The sequence below is a fragment of the Watersipora subatra genome, chromosome 10 (genome assembly GCF_963576615.1).
Source record: "Watersipora subatra chromosome 10, tzWatSuba1.1, whole genome shotgun sequence".
Taxonomy (NCBI): Eukaryota; Metazoa; Bryozoa; class Gymnolaemata; order Cheilostomatida; family Watersiporidae; genus Watersipora; species Watersipora subatra.
Window position 1 is genome coordinate 5,810,572 of NC_088717.1, and position 27,635 is coordinate 5,838,206.

A 27,635-nucleotide genomic window follows, 5' to 3' on the forward strand; every position below is an offset into this window, starting at 1 on the left:
CTTTGTTGAAATTATCGCTGCCCGCTCAACAGGAACTAACTAACAAACTAGGAACTAACGAGGAGACATTTAGTCATAGCAACCCGACGCCCTCGCGCCAGTAAAAATCTCAGATAAGGAGAAGTACATGTAGAAGTATACGCTCATATCAACAAGTCGGTACATAGGATCATATGTACTTTCGCCTACGCCGTATAGCTGCATGGATATGCGCACTTGGCTAGTCCGCGTTTGATAACACTTCTCTAATCTATTTGGCTTGGTGTGATGCGATGTCACAGACCAACTTTCACCGTTAGGGAACTTGTTTCACTCCAATCAGCTTCTCAGTAAGTCTTAAATTAGCTTAATAATATTAGTTGTTGTCTCTTGCGTAGCTTTGCGAAGGTTCATGTTAACTAGTTCATTTGTATATGTATATCGTATTTGTCAAGAGTAGGCAAATCCTAATTTCAGTTTTCAGTATAAGATTGACAACTAACTGAAGATACATTTACATGTAATTAGTGTTAGTAAAGCACACGCAAATACAAGTAAACATTTTTTACATCAATGCGGTTTAAATAATTCAAGTTTTTAGTGCCATTTGATGGAAGGGAGACTTTATTCTTAATATTTTTCAAGTCTTACACATTTTAATCATCATATACCCTTTCTAGTTTATTGTGCTTGTTACTATAGCTCGCTCAGTGTTCGAAGTAGGGGGATACGCAGGGATACGGCGTATCCCTAAGAAGAAATTATGGGGGTACTCTCTGGAAAGCGTATCCCCTAACATTAATTGACCATATACTATTAAAATGCGATAAAATGCTACCTCAAATGCTAATCAACTATGCTACCTTGTGAAAAGCATAAATTCCTTCAACTTTTCTTCAAGCAACACAATCAACAGGCGTCCTTGTCACTTGTCCAAAGACATCATCAAATAGCTTGAGATTATTCCATGTGCAGGCATTTTTTGGTCTTTTGCTAATCGAAGTTAACTTTCTCAGAAAACTTATCTAATTTAAGTTCTAAAGCAAATTGTTTCTTCATTATCATTCTTATTTGATTAATGATGAATCGTCATGAATCAATTGATAGTTACTTCAAGGGTGAGTGAGAGTATGTGATGATTGATTTACCTTACTAACATTAGGAATGATTGGATCATACCTTTTGCACTAGAAACTTATAAATCCCTTACTTATCATGACCTGAACTAGAAATGATAGCTGATCACAGCCCTGCCACTAAAAATGATGGAATTATGGCAAAGAAAAGGTAGGATCATTTACCTTCATGGTGATGCCAACTTGAATCTCTCAGTTTACTTAAAGGTGTACCCCAAATAGCTTTCAAGTGGAAGGGGTAGCATTTTCACATCAGGTGCACAGGCTATTATGAAACCTCAATTAATCACAAAGCTTTTTCCAGAATATCTGATGAGGAGTGTATGTGTATCACACAGCTCCTAATATTTAATATCGTGCAAGGCAATGCTTGTAAATTAATGTATTATGTATAATTGACAAACTCATTACCTAAACTATGCTAATACTACATCAAGCCTAAGCTTTATCTTAGATGATTAGAAATGATGAAAGTCTGAGGCTATTAAATTTAAATTTTAGACCCACGGGTTTCTTAGCTATTTGGGGCACACCTTTAATGGGTGATATTATTGAGATTTAAGGTGATCTCGGTTTGCTAGGTTTCCTTTTGTATCTATGTTAAAAGATGAGGCTGCATGCGCTTGCTTAAAAATTAAACCATTCTCATTTTTCCTGAGTAGTTAATTTTGGATTTTGGATTTGTTGATTTTTGTTTGAAAACTTGAAATTTCCCTTCTTATTTTTTTGTTGCACTGATTGTTTCTTCCAAACTCATTTAATTTCCATTGTAATGAATATATCTGTGAAGTTAAGCACTCAAGATGAATTTACTGTGTAATAAAATAATACCAATTATACCATAGCAAAATATTTGTTCTCTCACTGAAAAGCTGTGGAAATTAAGTATAAGACAGACTATCTTACAAAAAGTTTTTGCGGGGGAGTTCCCCTGCACCCCCTCTACCGAGAGGGCGCTCCAGTGCCCCTCTCGGACTCTCCCCGCGCCGCTACGCGGCTTAGGCGGGCCGCTGGCCCCAGAGTCGTCTCACCTACTTGTCACCATAGAGTACCCCCAATAACAACCCTTACACTTCAAACACTGAGCTCGTTCCAAAGTATTCAACTCCCTGTTGTAGTATTTCTATCCTAAACAACCCCACTTTTGGCCATCATTTCTATTTAACATCTAATCATGTTTGATACATGTGATTTCTAACATAAAAAAGTAAGCAAGGCGCACACTCTGAGCCATCTTCTATATACATGTAACATGTTAAATTTGTGTCCATGATCAGACATTGTTCTTTATTGATCATGTTTTCCAAGTTTTCCAATTCAGGCAAGTTAAATTTATGTCTAGCCATTTGCGTCTGCCATGTTTCTTGGTTTTTTCCAGAGTGTGAACTACTAAATTGAGAAATGGATTTTTGTGTTAAATTTTGTTTAGGCACATTACATTGTTTCTGACATTGTTTCATGTTTACTGTAGGTTATGCTGAGCTGATATATCACTGAATTAGCTATCTAATCGTTATAATTAGGGTCATGTGATTATGCTCTGTTCGGATTTAAAGAAAGTTTTTATTAACTTGATTACATGACATGGTTAACGCTTACCGTCATGTAGTTACATGATATGCTAGTAATAGAGAGATTACAACTACAGTTTTCCAATGTCTAACAGTGACTGACAATATTTTCAGTAGGTATTTTTTATACCATCCAGTTTTAATATGACTACCAGCGGTCAGCTCTATATTTTAACATCACTCCTTGTTAGCGTGTTATTCCACTGTTTGTACATAGGAATTGTGGCATTCATTGCTTTATTTACTAAGTTAGATGAATTCCCGGCTTTGCACGAGTAATAAAAAGGTTTTTGCACAGAAAATTTGTTTTCAATCAACATTTACCATTCTCGCTTTTAAATGAAGGTATTTGTTTATTTCTGAGTGTGCTAAAAATTTAATTAAATTTTTACTATTTATACATATACTTGTAGAATTTTGGGTAAGTCTGGCTACATATTTTTCCTAGTATTTTAAGCGTGCTAGCTGAAGGGTGAATGAAGATGAAAGTGTATTTTCACCCTTTCCATTAGAGATTGGCCGATGTAATAAGCATGTGCACAATTATTCCATACTATGGGGCATAGTGGATAGCATGCTTGTCTGCAGAACTGGGGTTTTTAAGTTCAATTCCAGTGCAAAGCGATTTTTTCCTTTATTAAACTCTCTCGCTATAACTGGACATATGAATGGCAGACCAAAACACGACAAACACTTAGATTGATAGATATAGATTGCTAATACGACGGCTAATGCAGCACCCTGACTGGTGATCACGCAGTCCTTATCATACCATATCTGCAGTTAAAACTTTTCTTATTTTTTCATGAGAATGAATTATTTTATTATACATTCTGTCAACACCTAATTTAAATTTTTAAAAAGTGTCGATACCTTGCATTATGCTAAAAACCATTTTCCGTTGTGCGTTGAAAATAAGTAAATGTTGCAAATTCATGACTCTTCCTATTTTGACAGACAAATTCAATTAAAAAAGTAAAACTGGTCCATATATGCAGTTTTTAATTGCGTTTTTAAATTGCGATAATTTTTGGGACCATTAAAAATTATGTGAAGCTCGTCATAGCACAATAAAGCATGCAAAGAAAATGTTCAGTATGTTTAACACTTTTTTGTAAATATAAAGGTTAATTGAAATAAAATAAAATTAAATTGTCCTGATACTTGATACTGCCGGTGTTTAGGCAGGCCAGGATTTAGTTACAGTATTGTGGTATAACCAGTTATTATCATTATATAAAATATTTTATTAATTTTTCACTATTATTTAACATTTTTGATAATGCTGAAAAGTTGTAACAGGACTGGCGTTAATTGAATAGCGCCGCAGAATTTTATAACAATGAAAGAAACTAGAATCGTTGTAAAATCATTAGCGCTAAATTCTGTGAACATCTCTGATTGGCTATTATGAATCTGTAAAAACAAGACAAATCACTGATTGCTACTCCATGAATCTGATGATAGGATACATCTATTGTTGCAGTACTTTACATACTTTTTATGAATATTTTGTGAGAACCTTCAATGTTGTTTGAAAATATGACTTTTCTGTTAATAGATAAAGAATTGCATCATCTAGTCTCCTGTTGTTGTTTTTATCCACAGGATTTACAATAATTCGTTGTCATAGCCTCTGGCCATGAACAGAATGAGGCTAGTGACCCTCACCTTCTGCTTCCTTTCTCTTGCATCATCCATCTATTCTTCAACTGTTTCTCATCAAAACTTTACCGGGGATGTCACATCACAGCCAAATATTTCAAGTAAGTTTAGTTTCATATTGTTCTTTGACAAATTTAATTTCTAGAGTTAAAACACCCAAATAACTTGTATAATATCTCGTTTGTTATACAGACAAGATAGTTATTTCCCTGTTGTAGCAAAGTTGGTTGGAAGTTTTTCTAGATTTGGAATGTTGCATCATGTATGTCAAAGCACGTTGGAACTTTTTGGTTTAGCCAAAAGTTGACAATCTCCTTGATTTTTGTTGCACTGTGGCTTCTTATACAAACATTCTCTGAGCTCCAAGTTTGTACCGCTATGAGTAACGTCTCATTAATGTAGATTGAGCTTCCCTGTTCATTAATGAAGTTGAAATATCAGTAGGGATTATCTAGAATTGTATCATTAGGGAATTCGACAGGTGGAGCTTTTTATCATATATGGCTCATTGCTTCCCCAGCGATTTTTAAAAAATTCCTGTTATTGGTACTTATTGCTCATATCTCTCAGCCATCTAGGAGGGCTTCTGTAGAGCTTTTACGTTTAGAGAGATTACTAAGGCTTGTCAATTTGTCATTCAGTGTACAGACTGATACCTATTCATCCTATATGCCATCCTGATAATGCGGTGTGACGCCCCAAAACAGACGATTCTCATTAAAGCTTCGGGTGTTTTAGATTCACTGCGCATAGCGTAGCGGTTATGAGTTGGATTCTAGCAAAGCATTCAAATTCCTATTGTGTAGGAGAGTTACATTAGCTTTTCCCTTGATTGCTGTAGACGAGGGTAGACAATAATCAAGTCAGGTAGGATCTGTTGGAAGTAGGTAAGGCCATGCGCTAAAATCCCCAGCTCTGTATCAATATTTTAATGTTTTAGGATACGATAACCAAATGCTTGCCTTTAAAAATGCCTGTGGTGTATGTTCTACATATCACTGTAGAAGATAACTCCAAGTTTATGGATGCGTGTTGGACTAGACGAATGCTTATTGCATATCCCGTTCCATGATAAGTATTTGTTTGTTGGTTTCTCGCGTGAACTCTTCTAAGGTACTCTCAGGGAATCATAAATCAATGAAATTCATTAGTTTCAAGGACTCCGTTGTTTTCTACTCCATATTTTTAAGGATGGTTATTGGCAGTGATACCATCGTAATGCCAGATGTCTGATAGCTGGAACAATAGTAAAACTAACGAGGCTAAGTTATGGAAATAGCTGCATCAACCCGTAAGGCCTTCCCATCAAAATAGGAAGAAGCTTCATGTCATTTTTTAAATTTAAATTTGTTTTCAGCCACTTCTGAGATTTTTCTAATTAGTGGGATGTTCTGAGATACAGTCACGCCTCAACTTCCATACAACTTGACAAACAAATATTTGCAATACACTATAATATTTAAGTTAACATTTGCCTCTACATGCAAAGTAGCTTCCAATATCCAACATTTGAAGATTAACGAAACCTGAAGTTTCATGAATCAGTACTTATGCACACGGTTCTCCTTCACATACAATGCCTGAATAATGGAGAGTCCTCCGTGACATCCCTTTTTAATCTTTAAATCATGGATTCCAAGAAGACATCATCCGTAGTAATAAAAACTAAATAAAAAAACGATGGTTTCCTTAAAGATGCAGCGAGATCTAACAATCAAACACTAGTAAACGTTTCTGGGTCAATTTTTAAAATTTTTTTATAGTTCTGTAGTAGTTATCAAAAAGAAGTGATACGAAAAAAAAAATAGCAGAAGTATTAAAAGTAAAGGAAGGCTGGCTGTGATAATTTACAGAGCAAATAAAAACAAATATACCAAGAGAAATATATATAAATCAGCTGTTAATTTAAAACTCATATAGTATAAGTTAAACTAGCTCCGCACCTCTAACGACGCAGTGTTCATCACCGGGACGGCGCCTCAATCGCTCCTAAATATCTTTATGTTTATTACTCCTTTATTGCTTTAGTTTTTTTATATAGTTTAAGTTCTTTATGTCAAGTTCTTTATAAAATTTTAGCTAATGCATCTGTCTGAATATGTAGTTGTCTGAAATATTTATTGTCCAGTTTTTTAGCTGTGAAATAACTAATAATGGTCGGCCTATATTGTTTCTTTTAAGGTTATTCACTGAAACATATGACAGTTTCGATGTGAAATAAATAACAGAACGAATTAATTTTGTATGTCAGTCTTTGACTGTATGCTTAGCGGTACATAGTGGACTTGTGAGAGCTGCTTGTCACTGGGAATAGCGGGTGCAGAAGTTCTTCATCGGTGCAATAGAATTGTGTTTGACTTGTATCTCATAGTTGTTTCTGATTAGTAGAGGAATGCTATGCGTTAAGTACATATATTGAATCATGTGTGTCAGGTTTAGCTGTTTCCCAGCTAATTCATTGCAATCTCATGCAATGTCAGCGCAGCCAAACTTTGACATACAAACGTAATCTGTTTCAATATTCGTTCAGTCTGCATTGAAAATAATGTTTAAGTTTTAGTTTAAGTTTAATTGCGAAAGGTAAATGTATTGATTAGGAATTATGCATAACAATGCGATACGTAATTGCTCAGCTACCGGAACATTGGAAACAAAAGGGAATACAACAGAAGAAGTAGAGGAAAATGGATCAGGTGAAGAATGCGAACTTACGGCAGCTTCCATTGAGTGGGCCGAAGTGCAATACCCGATGATTATAACATTGTTTCTCTTTTTCTCTGGTCTAGCTAACCTTGGTAAGTACATCTCTCCTTTTGATCATTAAACTGTGTCCCACCTCTCATTAGGCTAGTATTCTAGAATGTCTGATTTGTGAACAGCTGGTGCGGGTAGACTCCCAAAAAGGCCATCAGGAGTGACAAAAAAAAACGTACAACCTTACATTGCTCTTCGCAACTGGACAAGTATCCAGCCATCAAAGTTCCCAGGCTACTGGCCTCAGACGTGTCTTGCTGAAATCATAGAGTTATTGTTTGTGCAACAAACAATAACTCTATGACTATCTATAATTCTAATAACTCTTAAAAAAGCATAGCCTCTGTTGTCAATAAGCTAAGCAGACATCGTAGTCGATCTTCAAGGGTTTGCTCACACAGACATATATTTCCTTTCTACCACTGTTGAGATAATTGATCATTCACTAATTTAACAAATTCCTTTTACTACTGCTTTATTTTGTTTTTAAGTCTTAGTGATATTTTTTCAAATATTTTGCTTTTATGCATTAAGGTATTTACTCAGCAATCTTTTCAATTTATCATTTATTAGTACATGTATTTATTATTTTCTTTTTGGAGATTATCGTATCTTATTGGTTTTCACCAACCTACCAGCGAATAATTTTATATCACCAACCTTCTGTTCCTAAAATTCTATTAACAATGAATATCAATACCTGTCAGTTCAAAGGCTTCTGGGACTGGCAAAAGGTCGTAGAAGCAGTATCTCAGAAATGTAAAAAAAGTAAACTTTGAGTTTTACAGAAATTCGCCACTCACAATGTTAGTTTTTGGAAAGAATTCTGTTAACTCCTAATATGTATGCAGATAGGAATAGCGTTGATAGATCTATGATTTGATAAACAAGATCTCTTTTTGGCTATAGACATATGTCTAAGATATAATATTAAGAGTGATTAATATGTATACAGGTAAGAGCAGCGTTGATAGGTCTATGATTTGATAAACAAGATCTCTTTTTGGCTATAGACATATGTCTAAGATATAATATTAAGAGTGATTAATATGTATACAGGTAAGAGCAGCGTTGATAGGTCTATGATTTGATAAATAAGGCTCTTGTTGGCTATAGATATAAGGCCTAAGATATAATATTAAGAGTAACTAATATGTATGCAGGTAGGAGTAGTGTTGATATATCTATGATTTGATAAACAAGATCTCTTTTTGGCTATAGACATATGTCTAAGATATAATATTAAGAGTGATTAATATGTATACAGGTAAGAGCAGCGTTGATAGGTCTATGATTTGATAAACAAGATCTCTTTTTGGCTATAGACATATGTCTAAGATATAATATTAAGAGTGATTAATATGTATACAGGTAAGAGCAGCGTTGATAGGTCTATGATTTGATAAATAAGGTCTCTTATTGGCTATAGATATAAGGTCTAAGATATAATATTAAGAGTAATTAATATGTATGCGGGTAGGAGCAGTGTTGATAGATCTATGATTTTAACAAACACTGATTTATTTTATGTTCACTTACAGCTTACCATCATGCTGGATATCTCGTAACAAAGATACCTGAGACATGGTATGTGGGCATACCTCTATGTAATATTGTTAGTAGTTCTATATTGACAATGCCTCTATTCAAAAGTAGAACTCATGAGATGGAATATCCTTTGCGTTTACCTAAGTCAATTAATGCGGCTGTTTTTATAGTTTTAAGCGTATGATAGGCTGCAGTGATGTGTGTCAATTATTACTGGCGCTTGCGGTGTTGTGGATTAGCTGATACAAACGATGATGGTACAGGATTGCTTTCCCTATGTTCCACATCTTTGGGCTATGCTCTCATGTGGTGGCAGTATTGACCATTTCTTTTTGTAGCCTGTAATACTACACTAAATTACGTGCTACTAAACTGCTTATTCTCCTTCCCCCTCCCTGTAGAGACTTGAGTAACACGATCTGAAAATCCCGCAAAGAATGTGAAGGTTAAATAAAACTCGCGAGAGTATTATTACTTCTTTGTAAGCCATCGAAGAACTCAACAACTAAGTATAGTATTACCATGAGTAGGGTTAGAAACTATAACCATTCATGTCATCATAAGATAGGTACAAACTGAAACTGTTTTCAATCAAATCAAGTATTTGTTTTAACATGTTATCTTTGTGCTGTCTCTACCGTCTCATCTCATTTGATTGCATGAATTTGTGTTTCAGCCTGCTGATCGTCCTTGGCACTATCGCAGGACTGATATTTGTGTGAGTTTTCAATCTAAATATATTCATTCTAGTTGTCTTTGTTTGTGATTTTAGTTAAAGGTGTTGCGTCTCTCTGTCTAAATAGTAATAACTGTTATACTGCCATCGTGTACACTGCTCACAGGTCACTAGGACTTGCACATAAATAGATATACTAGTAGAAGTGGTGCTATCAGGTACCAGCAGGTCTTCTCAGCAAAAATATTTGAGTTCATTGCTTGGGCAAAGAGTTATAACGAAGATTAGATGAATTATTTTGGCTGGCTTCATATTCCATAATTAAAACTACTGAGGCTTTCCATATTGCGTCAACTTCTGATGTGCACTGCTTGTATTTCATAATTATTTTGAATCAATTTTAGTTGTCAACTTGTTATCATCGTTCATCTACCAGTTTTAATCCATTAGCAATCAGATTGGGAAATGCATCTTGCAGCTATGGAACGAAATCTGGAGCATTTCCTGATTACTTGGATAAAATGGAACCACACCTGTTCTTTATGGTTCTGCTGCCTCCGTGAGTTTTTCCAGCTGTTAGATATAAGACAACTTGAGATTCTTTTTGAGATTCTAGTAAAGTAACTAAGAGTATAGAAGGCCTGAGCTGATGTGGTTTGAAAATGTTTTAAAATCGGGCATTTTAGAGTTGCTTTGAGCTTTCAGGCTAATGTATTTGATATTGTTACAGAATAGTCTTGGAATCTTCCTACAGTTTGCATGACAGAGTCTTCCTCAACAATCTGGGCACCATCCTCACCTTTGCAGTCATTGTGAGCATTTTCCTTGTTCTATAAAAACAGTTCAAATCCGTGAGCTACATAGATACCATCTAACACTCATATCTATAGCCTTGTTAGAAATTCGGTCTGAATGAATGTCACTGATGATATACTAGCTTTACCTCTTCCTGAGTACGCGGAGATGATACATTGTTAAAAACTATTAGTTACATAACGAGGGTCATGTCTGATTAGGAGAGGAAAACTCCATACAGCTGATTTTATCCAGCTGCGTGTTCAAGTTGGTAGTAAACGGCTTTAGAGATAAATAAAAATAATGAATATTTCATTTTAACAAATACGCAATACATCATTAACGCTATATAAAGATTGTCTGCTGTTTCTATTTTAGGGAACCGTGATCAGCTTTGCTATTATTGGTGAGTTTCTGTCAACACTGTGTAGCTTTTGAATTATATTTACCAGAGTGATTGAGCATGTTGCACTGTTTGTACTTCATCAGAAAAATAAGGAAATGAGGTTTATTACAGGTCCTCTTCTCTGGCTCCTTGCAAAAGCTGGAGCGCTACCATCAGGGCAAGAGATCTCATTTATTCACTGCATGCTCTTTGCATCTATCATTGTGGCTGTTGACCCAGTTGCTGTAAGTTTAGTTCATTCATTCATTGAGTTCCATAAACTTACAAACCATCAGGTCTATAAAGACCTCACTATGCAATTAGATGTCTTGTCTCAGTTGCTAATATACACAGGTTTGCATGTTAGTAACTAGTCACAGAGCTTTGGAAAACTTTTTATAGGGATTATGATAGGTTTAACTTTAGCATACAGACAATAATCTTGGTGAATTGTTTTCATTTCTGAGTTGATCGGAAATTATTTGAGACCTGCTTCTCCGCTATTCCACTAGTAACGCTATGCTCTACTCTCTAGCTTCTGGCTTTTGCATCTTTCCAAGCTTTTTGAATGAGCAGAAGTTGAAAGGATGCCAGTGCTCTCATCAACCCTATTTTATTTGAATTCCATGAAATATGGTGGTTTGTATGTTGGCTGTAGGTTCTGGCAATCTTCCAAGAAGTTGGTGTAAATAGTGTCTTATACTTCATAGTGTTTGGGGAGTCACTGCTGAACGGTAAGATAGATATTCTTGCTTGTTCAATTCATTTCCTGTTATGTATTCTCCTTTTCCTTCAACCATTATTATTTTTATAAGCTTTTAGGACAAATATCATAGACAATGTTACTGATTTTAGACACCGTATGAAAAAGGAGCTTTTTTCACACGGCGTCTAAAATCATAGCTTTTTCATTTAGCTACACATAATGATAAAAGTATTTTTTATTATGTGTAGCTCAGCTTCGCATTTCCAAAATTAGATTTGTCTTCTTCCATTGTTATTATTTGTTAAATATGATTCGCATGGTTTTATTTATGATTTTGCGGCAAAAAGAATGCAATCATACCGAGTGTAACTATGGGAGTTGACTCCTCCTTTCATTAGTATGAAGGTAGCAAGCCGTTATGAATATTTTCTTGTTTGATTTATCTTGATTCATTATTCTTACATCACAGGATTAAACCTTGTTTCTTTATAAACTTCTTTAATGTTAATAGAATCCACTATTCTACAAAGAAATGAATTTGTCTTGTTTATAATAGAACAAAACATTTGTTCTTTATTTATATATTTATTTTTTTGTCTTTTGAACCTCTGGGCTCATAACAATCTCAGTTAAACCACTAGGGCTTGCTTTTGTAAGAACATTAATCGCATCTTAGCAGTTTAATATACCAGGAGTTTTCTCCTCCTATTCTCTTCCTTTTATAGATGCAGTGACAGTGGTTCTTTACCACACTCTTGATGGAATGAATTGTTACATTGACGCAGGTGAAGAAATCACAGCTGTCATGTATGTTATCGCATTTTTCAAGTTCTTCACCTCGAGTATCGGTGGCATCTGCATTGGTGTGTTATTTGCTGTCTTAACAGCTGTACTAACTAAATATACAGTTGAGACGCGAGGTAAGCTCTCTTACTATTACATTTATGTATTTTGAGCATCTTTGATTTATAAAAAAGCATTTCATTTTGCAAAGGTTGGATATAAGAACTAAGAATGTTTTACCAGTCACGGTACACCAGTTACGGTACACCCGTTACGGTACACCCGTTACGGTACACCGGTTACAGTACACCGGTTACGGTACACCGGTTACGGTACACCGGTTACGGTACACCGGTTACGGTACACCGGTTACGGTACACCGGTTACGGTACACCGGTTACGGTACACCGGTTACGGTACACCGGTTACGATACACCGGTTACGGTACACCGGTTACTGTACACCAGTTATGTTACAAATCAACCCTATCATAGGTGAAATGTATGAAATAGCCAGCGCTTTTTTTAATTATCTTGTAATAATTATAATGATAATAATATTATCTCGCAATGTAATGCTGAGCTAAAAAGATTAAATCCCGGTTTGTTACTGTACTTATAACAGTGTATTTGTTGCTGTACTTATAACAGTCTATTTGTTGCTGTACTTATAACAGTGTATTTGTTGCTGTACTTATAACAGTGTCTTTGTTGCTGTACTTATAACAGTGTATTTGTTGCTGTACTTATAACAGTGTATTTGTTGCTGTACTTATAACAGTGTATTTGTTGCTGTACTTATAACAGTGTATTTGTTGCTGTACTTATAACAGTGTATTTGTTGCTGTACTTATAACAGTGTATTTGTTGCTGTACTTATAACAGTGTATTTGTTGCTGTACTTATAACAGTGTATTTTTTGCTGTACTTATAACAGTGTCTTTGTTGCTGTACTTATAACAGTGTATTTGTTGCTGTACTTATAGCGGTGTATTTGTTGCTGTACTTATAACGGTGTATTTGTTGCTGTACTTATAACAGTGTATTTGTTGCTGTACTTATAACAGTGTATTTGTTGCTGTACTTATAACAGTGTATTTGTTACTGTACTTATAACAGTGTGTTTGTTGCTGTACTTATAACAGTGTATTTGTTGCTGTACTTATAACAGTGTATTTGTTGCTGTACTTATAACAGTGTATTTGTTGCTGTACTTATAACAGTGTATTTGTTGCTGTACTTATAACAGTGTATTTGTTGCTGTACTTGTAACAGTGTATTTGTTGCTGTACTTATAACAGTGTATTTGTTACTGTACTTATAACAGTGTATTTGTTACTGTACTTATAACAGTGTATTTGTTACTGTACTTATAACAGTGTATTTGTTGCTGTACTTATAACAGTGTATTTGTTACTGTACTTATAACAGTGTATTTGTTACTGTACTTATAACAGTGTATTTGTTACTGTACTTATAACAGTGTATTTGTTGCTGTACTTATAACAGTGTGTTTGTTGCTGTACTTATAACAGTGTATTTGTTACTGTACTTATAACAGTGTATTTGTTGCTGTACTTATAACAGTGTATTTGTTACTGTACTTATAACAGTGTATTTATTACTGTACTTATAACAGTGTATTTGTTGCTGTACATTTAACAGTGTATTTGTTACTGTACTTATAACAGTGTATTTGTTACTGTACTTATAACAGTGTATTTGTTACTGTACTTATAACAGTGTATTTGTTACTGTACTTATAACAGTGTATTTGTTGCTGTACTTATAACAGTGTGTTTGTTGCTGTACTTATAACAGTGTATTTGTTACTGTACTTATAACAGTGTATTTGTTGCTGTACTTATAACAGTGTATTTATTACTGTACTTATAACAGTGTATTTGTTGCTGTACATTTAACAGTGTATTTGTTACTGTACTTATAACAGTGTATTTGTTGCTGTACTTATAACAGTGTATTTGTTACTGTACTTATAACAGTGTATTTATTACTGTACTTATAACAGTGTATTTGTTGCTGTACATTTAACAGTGTATTTGTTACTGTACTTATAACAGTGTATTTGTTACTGCACTTATAACAGTGTATTTGTTACTGTACTTATAACAGTGTATTTGTTACTGCACTTATAACAGTGTGTAGTAAAACGTTGACAAATGAAGATAATCCATTCTAAGATCACTGCTATGCACATCACTTCCTCAGTTCTTGAACAAAATATTCAAGATTTTCATGTTTCGAATGCCAAACGAACTCAGAATTCAAATTCTCATGAGGTTCGCTGACGATATCCAGTGCTTTGGCTTGATTTCCAACTGACTCGTGCTTTGCTCTCACTATCGGTTTTTTAAAATACATGTACTTGCTGTATTTATTGTTTTGAGTATTGTATTAATTGTTTTATCATTATTAAAATAAAACACACAATACATTTCTGCACTATTTTGTTTTACACAAAAAATCTGAGAAAGCAAATTTGGTTCATTGTTAGAGTACATACTGAATTTAATTAAAGTTGTACAACTTTAATTATATCTTTTAATTAAATCTGTTATGTTAATAGTATCTTTTGGTCATCACATGCAATATAAAAAGTTGGTACGAAGGCGAGTCAGAGAAACAGTTAATCCCAAAATAACCTGTACTCATAACAGTGTATAGTATACCCATACAAAGGTTCTTATACTAGGTTGTGTTCAAGAATGAAAAACACTTTGCGTGATTTGAAAGCATTATTTCACAGTGAGGGTCACATGATCAACTCAGCCTCATGAATAGATGTTTCATCAAGATAGCTTACATCTCTCCTTGCAAATATGACTTACTCATATTACAGTTGTGGAGCCACTACTTGTGTTCACACTGGCATACCTGTCTTACCTTTGTTCCGAGTTTTTTGGCTTCTCGGGTATCATTGGGTAAGTAATTTGTTTGAGGCTTAGAATTGTGCTTGCTTGTTTGCTCACGGACTGGATTACAATAGATTGATAGAAAGTCATATTGCAAGGTTGACAGAGGCTGAAGGTGGAGTAGTATTTTGTGCCATTAGTTATAGCTTGTAGCAGACTAATTGACGAATTAATGGCCTGTGTGATGAACAAAGCTAATCTGAATGAATCATTGCTTTTCCGGTGAAGATGAGAGAAAATTGTGATAGCAACCGCAATGTTGTTCAGAGTGTAGACGTCTGCTTGTTTTGGGATATTCAGTACAGATCTAGATTGCTGTGCACACTTCTTCCATGCAGCAAAGCTCAGATGTTTGTCATTGAGCGGTTCGAGGTGTGTTTATAACTTGAATTAAAAATAGCCACTGAGAAGTGTAGCTAAAATTATTCTAGGTCAATTTTTATGAGCTTTTATACTCCACAAATTTAGGCTATCGATACGAGAAGTTTTAGCATCCGAAACAGAATTTTTAAAACCGCGGCAACCGTTGATAAGGATATGTTACTCAGCTTTGCTGTTATGATAAAAGTAATAATTTATTGAGCGGACAGGAGAGCGAGAATGGTTGGTTTGACATTAGTGGCATCTATCAGAGCACAATTTAGACAAAATGCTTGCCAAATGCGGTATTGTCACGATTTCATTCTTGGCCCATCCGCAATTGTGCACAAACTTTTGCTTTGAAATCTCATTGGCTATCTATTGCATCGAAAGAATTATGGTGCCAAAAATTTGTCAATCACTTTAGTTTCTTATTACAGAAAATTTTTGGCTGATGACAGAAATTTATTCTACATTTCTGACTTTTGTTAATTCAAGGAGGGTTTTGATGAAGTATAGATCCACTTTAAGCGAGTTTACCTTTATGTTTTAGACTGACGGTATGTGGCCTTCTGCAGGCCCAATATGCATTCCATAACATCTCCCACAAGTCTTACGTTACAGTCAAGTATTTCATGAAAATGGCTAGGTGAGTTGCCTACTCTCTGTAAATTATACTTCATGAAAATGGCTAGGTGGGTTGCCTACTCTCTGTCAATTATACTTCATGAAAATGGCTAGGTGAGTTGCCTACTCTCTGTAAATTATACTTCATGAAAATGGCTAGGTGGGTTGCCTACTCTCTGTCAATTATACTTCATGAAAATGGCTAGGTGAGTTGCCTACTCTCTGTAAATTATACTTCATGAAAATGGCTAGGTGGGTTGCCTACTCTCTGTAAATTATACTTCATGAAAATGGCTAGGTGGGTTGCCTACTCTCTGTCAATTATACTTCATGAAAATGGCTAGGTGAGTTTTCTCCTAATTAAACTTTACTTTTGATTTTTAATTATCACTTAGTTTTAAATCTGGAAGGAGAAGACAATTGCTATACATAAAAATGACATTCACTATTGACTATTCATTATCATTTAGCATGGTGCTATGAGTTCGGTGCATTCAAACATTGCTGCTTCTAGACTCTGCTGTTGATTCTGCAGTATACGATATATAATCCGTTAATTTTGTTATTTTATATTTTGAATTCAGTCAAGTTAGCGATTTAGTGCTGCTTGCATAATATGCAAACGTTTTTAATGAAAAAACAATGTTAAAAATTTAATAGCAGTAATTTCATTACAGTGTACTATTATTCAACCTTAAGTTGCCCTCTGCCACTGAGCATGTCTCTAGTCATCAAGGTTCTCTTACCATTGGACTCAGACATGTCTAGCCAAAATCATAGAGTAATTGTATTTCTACAACAATACACTTTAAAACACGCACAACATTTGTTTGCAGTAAACTAAACAGACACCATGCTTGATCTTCAAGGGATTGCGCACATACATGCAGGAAGCCGGTATTGGAATAGTCTATAGCCAATATACTAAGTTTGCAGCCTAACGTTACAAATTTATAAAACAACTAGCTGTGCTACCCGGCATTGCCCGGTAATAAAAAGGTCTTTCGGCAGAAAATTGATTTGTATTTAACATATAACAACATTTGCCATTCTAACTTTTAAACTACACATCATGAGAAAAGTGTTTCGTGTAGTTGAAATAAATTAAGAGAGAAAATAAAAACAAACGTAAAGGTTTTCAAACTTCATATCATGAGGAAAATGCTTTGTGCAGGTCAAATAAATTTTAAAAAATAAAACAGCTATGAAAGGGTTTAAATGTAAATGTGAAATAATTAGCAATTAATAGCTAAATTAGGTATTTTTAACTACGATTACAATAAAAGATGATTTGGTAATGATACAATTAAATGAATTATTACAAATTGAGAAAACAAAACAAAAATCCTGAATATGTTGAATTAATAATAACAATTCTTGCATAGAAGTGTGTGTGTGTATATAAAAGGTTACTACTCTACCAGAAGCTATTAATCACAACTTTAAACATGACGTTACTGGTACGTCTCAATACTGGTGCAAATGTAAAAATGAGATATTGTACTGTCTTTGTTTGGCCGAATGGAGAGGGAATGTCGAGGCTCTTCTTACGGAGAAAATATAATTGTTCGCGTGAAAAAAATCGGCCTTCACAGCAATATAGCAATTGAACCTTACGAAAAACTGAAAATGGAAGTTCAAGAAAACATGAAAAAGCATTGCGTTTCATAGAGTTAAGGCCAAGTGTTTCATAACAGGGGCATCGTAACGTGTTGGTGCAATGCTAAAATAGTACGTCATTTAGTGTGTGCATACGGTATATGATATATGATAACCCTTTAGATCAATGAAACTTGTATAGCTCAGTGGTAGAGTGTGTGGAGTAAAGTTACTCATTTCTTCAAAGTTGTCACAAAAGGTATAGACTTTGCAGCTGTCAGATTCCTTTGCAATGTTTACCTCCTCTAGCTCTGTTAACCCTTCCGTTTCACTTGGAACCCCCAAGTACCCTCGTTAACTACTCTCAACTTTAAATAGACCAATTTCCTTTTTGTCTGTTGGCTGTAAGGCTGGATTTGCTTTTAGACACAAAATAAAATTGCAAGAAATTATTTATAAAAAATAACTGGTTTAAACAACAATCTTTTTGTAGGATTCAAATAGAATGTTGGATTGGTTAAATTGACAATTCTTCTACCAAGCTCAAAATCAAAGCGATTTTAATATACTGAGGGGTATCACTATTTCTTGTTCTGATTTGAAGAATGCAGTTTTTTTGCTGCTCCTACAAGATGTTAGTGGATGCAGGCATTGCTAAAATTATATTATATTATTATTGAAACGTTGCTTTTAATTTTTTGAATATGCTTATATTTAGTTTTTTAGTTAAATTTATAAAAATATGTAACTTCTCAAACAAATATATAAATACTGATAGTTGTAAGAATTGCAGTTTATTACTGGTGACAAAAGTTTTTAGAAATATTTAAAGTTTTCTGTAAAGAAACTATTAACTGAAGAGTTTATAGGCTGAAGACATGCTGCATGGCCTTGCCAAGTGTGAAGGTTAGCCATGCTTGTCAATTGAACCTGAGTAATAGTCTCTCTGCTAAATTCACAGAAGGCTTCACTTCTCTCTTCTATATTTCACAAGCAAGTAGTCATGGTTACCAACAACAACAACAACACACAAATATCATTACTTTTATCTGTTGATATGCTAACTAATAAAAAACTTATTTTCTGTAATATTTAGATACTTTCTTTCTTCTATTGTTTGCTGTGCCGTTTAAGAGTTGTATTTTCTTTCATTGCAGTAATGTGTCTGACTGTGTGATATTCCTCTTTCTTGGCATCAACTTAGTGAGGATAGACCGTCAGTTTCACATAGGATTTATTGGTGCCACAATCTTCCTTTGCCTCATCACTCGTTTTATCGGTAAGCTTTATCCAAGTCGTATGAAACTGTGAAGTCGCTCACAAGCAAATATCGTATGTGGGATTAGGCAATTGGTAGATTTCAGTAGTTTTAAATTTCGGGCAAACACACCGTATGTCAAAATATGCGGTAGAAGGTGCAGATTCATTAGCTACAATTGTTCCCCATAAGCATGTATGATCTTTAGTCCCTAGTAGCTCCTGTAACTTAGAAAGTAGTACTTCTTCTTTTACCATGGTCAATTTTGTAGCAATCATTTAGATCATAGTTATATTATACATACATTGTATGTATAACATAATGATACATAAATGACTAAGCTAGACGTAGTTAATGAGTTGTGTTTATAGAATTTTGAAAGATAATCACAATGGTTTGAACTGGAGGCAACTGAAGCTTGATTATTTGACAGTAATGCTGTTGAGCAAACTCAATGACAATAGAAAGATGTGTGTAAAAGTACATGTTTAGTCTATGTATCACTATGCTGTACTCTAGAAGTTTTCCTCTCTTGTTGTAGTCACCTACATATTAAGTGCCATTCTAAACAGAAACAGGGTGGTAAAAATCTCTAAAAGAGAACAACTGATCATGGTGAGTGGGTGGCTGTCAGTCAGTATGCCACATTATTATTATTACTATTATTATTATTGTTACTATACTATTGTCATTGTTTATAACCACTTTTTATACTGCAGCAACTCATCAAGTTTGGCTGGTTGATTGTCTTGTTGTCACTTTATTAAATTGGTTCAGATAGTGTTGTTATTTACTGCTCACAAGTTAGTAGAGTGTGGACTTGCAACACCGAAACTCTGTTCGTTTGAGCTCTATAAGTTATGGATGCTAAATGCTAGCTCTAAGTCTATTGCGTGTCTTTTATTGGTTGTTACCTAAATGTTTGTATTCTTATTAAAGTTAGCTGTTTGAGCTGCCACTGATGTAGCTGCTGATATGTGCATTTTGTTAACGATATCTCTCTCAGTGCCTTTTCATATATTCAGGCATATGGTGGACTTAGAGGTGCTGTGGCCTTCTCACTTGTATCCCTCCTTGAAGGGAAACTAGACCAAGGTACTCAGGACCTGTTAATGACCACCATACTCATGGTCATTATATTCACAGTGTTTATCCAGGTGAGTTACCTCAGATACGAGTAGTAGTGATCAACCACCGCTGATATCGTTGACAACATGCTGAAAGTTAGTAAGTTTCAGTCAACTTTTTGGTTGCTAGTATCCAAATGAGTGACATCAGACCACAATTACAGGTCCTGGTGGGTTAGGTTCAGGTGAAACGGTCTGTTTACACTATGTTGTTGGGCAGTGTCTTTCCTGTAGAAACATCAAACTTCTGATCATCTGAAGCATCAGTTTTTTTGTAACTGTCCAAAATAAATATTCATGCAGATTTGGCCTCAAAAACAACAATGATCTTGACCAGTCATTTGACCATGTATAAAAATAATTGCTAATAAAAAAATATTGTTTACATAATGATAGCCTGAACTCCTAAGCATTTCAACTGATATCAATCTATTTCCGGAGTGGAGACATTCTGATCACAGTATGTGCAGAAGATTTCAGTGGTATCTTCTAGCAACATATTTGACAGTCTTATAACCACATAGAAATCTTCTAGCAGGAGGCATGCGCTGGTAAAAATCTACCAATGTTTTCTCCTATGCATAAATCATTAATGAATTTGACAATGGTATTCCTGAAAAACATCTCAACTTCTAGCCTTGAGTTCTATTATCTTGTTGGCATAACATGAGTTCTTTTATAAATCTGAAGGGTGGCACCATCAAACCCCTTGTAAGCCTGCTAGACATCAAAACAAAGGAAAAGAACCAAAAGCTGTCATTGTTAAATGACCTCACTACGAGTGTTGCCGATCACGTTATGGCTGGTGTCGAAGAGATTATCGGTGACCATGGTACCTACTCTTTCTATGTAAGTAAGTTTCTTTTGTAGCCAGTAAACCTGTCGAGCATGCAGGCAACAGTTTGGCATCATCTCCATATTGAAAAATTTGACTCGAAAAGATTGCGTGTATTTTTTGACAACACAGATATCTTTTAATAGCGTTACAATGTTTTAGTATCCAATGATAACACACATGCTCTATTGAAATGTTATTTAAATAATTAATATTAACATTACCATAATGAAACCTATCACAATATTTAAGATTATTAAGTATTGAAAATTGATACGGTAAAACTAACTTTTTATTGTTATCAAACACGCCATAGCCTGTGTTACAGAATTGGGTCATTCAACTGGATGACAAGCACATAAAGCACTTGCTACAGAGGAATCCTATGAGGAAGGATGAGAAGATTATGAAACTCTATGAGAAAATAGCACTCAAGTAAGAAAGAACATTACGTGTCTGATATATGTCTTTGTCATATTTTAGCTGTAGCATTTGTTTGTAAAGAATTTTAGTGAGAAATGACCACACAATGTGTGTTTGATTATACATTTATCTACTATTGCACATATTTTGGTGTACGCCAATCCCAATTTTAAGCTTTTTTCTTTGTTTTGATTAGTGTTAAACATTTAGAAAAACATGGAAAGCATTTTATTTATTATACTGCTCGGTTTCAAGAAGTATTGTAAAGAATGTCGCTGCTTTTAGTCATCCATGAGAAGAGTACACGCAAAAACAGTAAGTCACTTGTGCCACCAATTCTTCTGGGTTGGTTTAAAGCAACTTTTTTAATCCAATCAAGACAGCATGTTGTAGTGAGTATATACCTATTTATCCTATGTTCAAAGTTGTTTCTACGATTGAACATCTATGCCGAATAGTTACTCTCGATCTCTATTGACCAAAAACATTTATAGCATTATTCAAATGGCAGTGTATCCGCCCCTTTATAGGGTTAGTTCAATGGCAGTGTATCCGCCCCTTTATAGGGTTGGTTCAATGGCAGTGTATCCACCCCTTTATAAGGTTGGTTCAATGGCAGTGTATCCACCCCTTTATAGGGTTGGTTCAATGGCAGTGTGTTCACCCCTTAATAGGGTTGATTCAATAGCAGTGTTTCCACCTCTTGATATTGTTCGTTCTATGACGGTGTTTCTACTTCTTGATAGGGTTGATTCTATGGCAGTGTATCCACCCCTTGATAGGGCGCAAAATGTTATGTTCACAAACAGTACATGCTCAGTCTTCAGAACATTTGTAATGGCCAAGGTATATACTATTCTAGCTGTATATGTTTTTAGGAGAGTTATCAGCATAGATATATAAACCTTTATATATTCAGATATATATAGATATATAAACCTTTATATATCTATGGTTATCTGTCTTATCTTCCTAACTCTCTCTCTCTCTCTCTCTTTTCTCGCTATTACCATTATGGGTCAGCACCATTTCGCAGATGTGTTTTATTTCAGGCAACACTTTTCAGCACTGAAAGGCACTGAAGCTGCAGAGAAGTTCGAGGAGAGTTCAACAAAAAACACACAAGATGAGTAAGTCGAAACTTGTCTCGTGGCTGATGTTTACCAACCAGTAGTAATAAACAGAGGATACACATGTGACTTGATAATGGCTGAAGAAAACATAATTATTGTAAAGCCAAGGAAATTGAGCTGTCCAGACCGATGTTTTTTTGATAAGGGGCATAATTTCAATGATTCAGTTGCTATACAAAGCATTCACACTTTTGTGACAGCACTATTTTGACTGTGTGTGCACTTGTTTCAGGCAGCACGGCACTAGCGTTGTCGAAAGTTTAGAGGTCGGCACGGGCAATACGGAAAACAGGTAAGTAGAAGCTTGCATTGCTGCCGAGGTAGTAACAAGAACTTTTGAAATGGAGTGTAAAGCAACAGATACGCAAGTCCATGATTCTAAAGGCGTGGATAGTCAGCATGGGGCATTGTGCTAATGTTTTCGAGATATGCCAATGTTTGCTTTTTGACGTATCCCGAAAAAGAGTTGCCATAATGGGTTTATCCTCTTTTCCTAAAATTTGAGTAAAATAATCGTTTAAAATTTATGAACAAAATTGTCCAATAAAGATGCAAGTGAAGCAAAAGCACTTTGAACAAACACCCACATGCTGCAAATAGAGTTGAAGCTATCAGAATCCTTTGCAGAACAAGTTGGTCTCCATCTTGATGTCAGAATTAGTATCAAACAGCGATCTGAATAGCTGCCGCTTGAAAGTAAAATTATAGCCTATTGGCTGCCGAAATTGATAAAATACAGCATATTGTTGGTACTTTACAGACCAAGTAGTCATTAGTTTTTGTACCTCAAACAGGCTCAACCATGTTTAAGTTTATTACTAGCATCATGTGAATTGTAGAACGTTTGTGTGTGGTCTGTTGCTTGATTAAAAATGACATATATGCATCATTATTGCTTTTAAACATTGAATGTGACATCAGTGAACAAGTGCTAATCCAGCAATCCCATTAACCACATCAATTCTGCTTATTAGCTACTCTCCTTTACTACAGCGTGATAGTTGGTGATACAGTGAGCGTGTCTACTGGTACAGCTAGAAATGGATGGAAACCCTCCGCACCATCCCTACTCGGCCAGCTAGCTAGATATGGTAATATTGAGGAGCCAGAACATGTGGATGATATAGCCTACATTACCCCAGAAATGTTGGAAGGTGGGTTTCACCTTTCCTACCTCTACAACTGTGTGTAGATTACAAGACATTTTCAGCACTGCTATCTATGATCCTATGTGTTATATCATAAATTCTAGAGCACATCTTATTGATGAGGTCAGTTCCTTACATGTTTGCAAGTGTTTATGTACATATTTAATACTATTTAGGATGGCTGTGTCCTGTTGTTGTATGCTCAGTTATTGAAATGAAAAATTCACTTCACACTGATTTGAACTCAGATCCTCCAGTAATGCAGGCATGCATTCTATCCACTAGACCAAGCGGCTACATTGCTATACCATGGAATAATTCGGATCATACTCATTGCTGAATACTCATTACTCATACTCATTGCACCTGCCATTCTTTAATGGCAGGCTTAAACCTGCCATTCTGTAATGCCGATTGGTTAAAGTAACACACTTCAGCTAGCATGCTTAAGATCATGATTGCGTGAGAGATACTGGCTTCAGAGGGACGAATATAGCTTTTATTATAGTGAAGATTTAGACTAGCTTAAGTTACTCGAATTCATTGGGTAAAGAAACTTAGCGAATTAAAAATCAATTTTCTATACTAAAACTTTCTTTATTAACTGTACAATGCCGGACATTCATCTAGTACATACCTAGTTGTTAATGTTTCATTGTCTCAATCAGCGCAAATGGAGAGTATCAAGTTAGAATGTAATTTATAGTGAGTCTTTTCTTTTTGTGAATTTTTTTTCGGGCTGGTGACTAGTCATTTTTTTTATTAGGATCAACCAAACAAGATGACTAATAATAACTTTTACATTTCATAGTTTTCAAACAAAAGTCGGTGCTCATTTATTAAAAACTTCAATACTTGCTTTCATTGCTGCCAAAGCCTTGGTAGATTTGTATGAAATAAAAGAAAAATTCGCTGGTTGGCTTCATTGTGTAGTCAGTGTAATCGGCTTCAAAATCTCACTGTCTTCAAACATATCACATTCATGGCTGTTTACGACAGATGTTCTTCAAGTGTAAGGACCCTCTATTTTTATCTTTTTACAGACGAAGAACTCACCACAGCTCAGCAGAATAAGTTAACTGAGGAGCAAAACATTGCTGAAGGCAACATGAAAAATGGGAAGCAGCTACGAAGGCTGTTTGCCAAACCAGAAAAATCTGTAAGTCTTTTAATATCGTAAAGCCTCTATTTGAATGCCATGGCGCTCTATTTTTCAACCCTTCCTCGATAGTGGCATTTAATTAGAGGTGGCGTTCAAATAAAGGATGGTGCTGTATTTTTCGACTTGGACGATAAATGAACTAGTAATGCTAATATCACCTATATTTTACACTCTCCTTCGAGTGAATTGACATTAATTCCGTCAGCCTCAGCACTTTTTCTAAAACCTTTTTCATGTGCACGTTGAAGTATCAGACCGAGTTAAACAAGGAACTACTTTGATTGTAAAATAGTAGCGTGGCGCTGTCATTAAGTATTTCGATAGTGTCGTTTTCAAAGTTTCAAAGAAAAAACGTAATGCATTGAAGTTAGAAAATGGGCATAATGCTTTTAATTTTTAAAGATGTTGTTAACGTTTGAAAGTTAGGATACGCCATAACAATGGCTGTTATTACATCATACAGTGTTCCTGAAGAGTATTCTTATTGTTCATAAAAACACTTTAAAGTTTTCAGGTCAGATTGTAAACCACATTAAAGATAAATCTGAAAACAAATGGCTATGATTTAAACCTTAGTGACTTTGAATCAGAGTGTAGCTCTGATGATTGTGACGATCGATCTTTTCAGGTACATGTCACTAAAATCATGGCAGCCACTACAGAAAGAACGAAACAAATTATTATTGATGTAACAGAGTCAATATTATTACTATTTTGTGGACACCTTTCTACTGATCACTTTCTGTTATGGGTTTGTAAAGGCATTCAATTAAAGGATGGCGTTGTATTTTTCAACCCTACATCTATACTGGCGTTCTATTAGAGGTGGCATTCAAATAGAGGTTTTACAGTGGCTCAATATCTCAATTCATAGTAAGGTGTACTAACTCTATCCTAATAGTAGTAGTGATGTACGCTATGGAAATGTCACAAGGTGTCCTGAAAATTAATGGTGTATTTCCTTGTATGAGTTTTCTGCATGTCAGTCAGACAGTATGTTAGGGTTATGGCTGTATGTTGAACTAACAGGCGAAAGACTGCTGTAGATGGATACACAAAAACTAAGGAGTGAAGTTGATATGGATGACCGGTCCCGCTTTATGGTCCTTCTACAAGAGAAGAACAAAAGGCTGGAAAGATTAAAGCGAACCCAGGCTACTGGGGGAACTGGAAGCTTAAGTTTATCTGGTACATCCTCGATCAGAACAGCAATTCAAGAGGGTAATGAAACACCTTATGCAGGAGTAAGGTCTTTATCTATGCTATTAAATGAATGCATTTATCGCCAACATGAAATTAATATTGTTATCAATGATGGTTGCCTTACACATTTGCTAGAAGTTATAACCACATGTATGCTATCAGGAGCTCCCATTAACAACACCAAAAAAATCAAGTTTGATTTTTCATAAAAAGCTGTGTGTTCGAGTATACAATTTGTTGATGTGGGTGTGTTTGGTTAGCCAATTAATGTGGCTAGGTGCACTTGATTGACTAACAAAAGTTCAGGTGCATTTGGGTGTGCTTGGTAGTCCAATGTCCAATCAAAGTATTTCGGTATGTCTGGCCAACCAATGAACATGTTTGGGTGTTCAATGAAAATGTTTGCGTGCTCAATGAAAATGTTTGGGCGTGCCTAGGCAAGCAAATAAAAGTATTTCATGTTGGTCAACAAAAGGAAGTTATAAGCAATTGCTTATACACTCTGGAGAAAACAGTTATTCTCTTTCACAAGATACAAAATATGTTTTTAGAAACATAGTTGACAAAATTGTTAAATGCGACCGCTTCTTTATATCCATTTTTCATATAGCTGCTGATGTTGGAGGTTCTAGATCATTCTTCCGAAAATGCCCATGTGTAAGATCAAAAGGTGAGATTCGCTGCTTAACTGCTTCTAACACACAATCAGCTCTTTCCATGTATTTTCACTTTCACCCATCTTAGTCAGTCTACTACAATTATGTATATGCAGCCTGTTTTTTAATTAACTGATTCTTATGTAGTGGAGGAAAGTGGACAGATTGTGAGAAAACGTAAAATCAGAAAGCAAGACTCTAACGCGGTAAGTTGTTCACACACCTTGCATCTTATGTCAGCAAATGATTGATTAGTTGTGTTGTGTTCTCCTTGTTTTGCTGCCATAGCGTAACCTCAATCTTTTCCATGCTTCTGAGCTATCAGAATGTCAACCAATTTGGCTGATTATTTTCATGTTTCCTCTAATGAGAACATTGTGTCGATAAATTATTAGTGTCACTGTCTAGCATACTCCTTTAAAGTTGACCGTAGCAAATGATGTCTGTAGGGTATGGAACAATCATCAAGCCGATGCAGTGTCGGAACAGGAGGTAGTCCGATTATCTACTCGTCACGAAACGTAAAAAAGTTGGACACTCCCAAGCATCACAACAGTGCTGACAGTGATTTTTATAGCGGAGCCGAGGAGCTTGAGTCAAGAGGTTCCTGTGAAGACATAGAGCTAGGTCGGTCCACACCAGCGGCAGTTAGCAACGTTGAGTTCAGACCTCCACTTTCAACTGTCGTGGAGTTACCAGAAAGGGATAGTGAGGTGTCATTAGCAAGGAAAGCAGCAGTGAGTAAACAGATCGAGTCAACAGAGGCAGATGCTGGCAGTGATAAGAATGAAAAGGAGGATTGCCAGACTCGTCTCTGAACGGTTTCTATCGAGTTCAAACATTTAGGATCATCATAGAGCAAACCAAGTTTGAGCATAATTAAGGCAGCAGTTTGTTAGGCTGACAATAGTTTTATATTCTTTTTGCATTCTAAAAATTATTTTAATTTCTGTTTTCATTTTTATCATTAGCCTAACACAATACTCAATTAATAGCGGCCATAGGTACACGAATTACAAGTACATGATCCTATTATTACGTTTATATTGAGCTAGCAATCAATTCTTTATAATAAATGTAATATGGAATCAAAAATATATTATGTATACAAGATATTGTTGTCTGATTGTAGAAAAGGCAAGTTTAACATAAATTCAAAAATTGTAATCTTGCA

General features: G+C 35.2%; 1 protein-coding gene across 1 annotated transcript; it reads left to right on the forward strand.

Moving 5' to 3' along the window:
* The first annotated feature begins 213 nt into the window (after positions 1–213).
* Positions 214–27,574, forward strand: LOC137406401 (Na(+)/H(+) exchanger beta-like). The gene is made up of 26 exons (XM_068092973.1): positions 214–329; positions 4,295–4,452; positions 6,985–7,146; positions 8,647–8,692; positions 9,330–9,371; positions 9,808–9,888; positions 10,060–10,141; positions 10,503–10,530; positions 10,642–10,754; positions 11,168–11,243; positions 11,941–12,135; positions 14,858–14,939; positions 15,844–15,939; positions 18,674–18,795; positions 19,316–19,389; positions 19,800–19,931; positions 20,592–20,750; positions 21,065–21,171; positions 22,212–22,289; positions 22,525–22,584; positions 23,286–23,446; positions 24,484–24,599; positions 25,649–25,823; positions 26,416–26,475; positions 26,609–26,667; positions 26,911–27,574. The coding sequence occupies exons 2-26, from the start codon at positions 4,329–4,331 to the stop codon at positions 27,277–27,279; spliced, it is 2,799 nt and encodes a 932-aa protein (XP_067949074.1). The 5' UTR covers positions 214–329; positions 4,295–4,328; the 3' UTR covers positions 27,280–27,574.
* Positions 27,575–27,635: the final 61 nt, after the last annotated feature.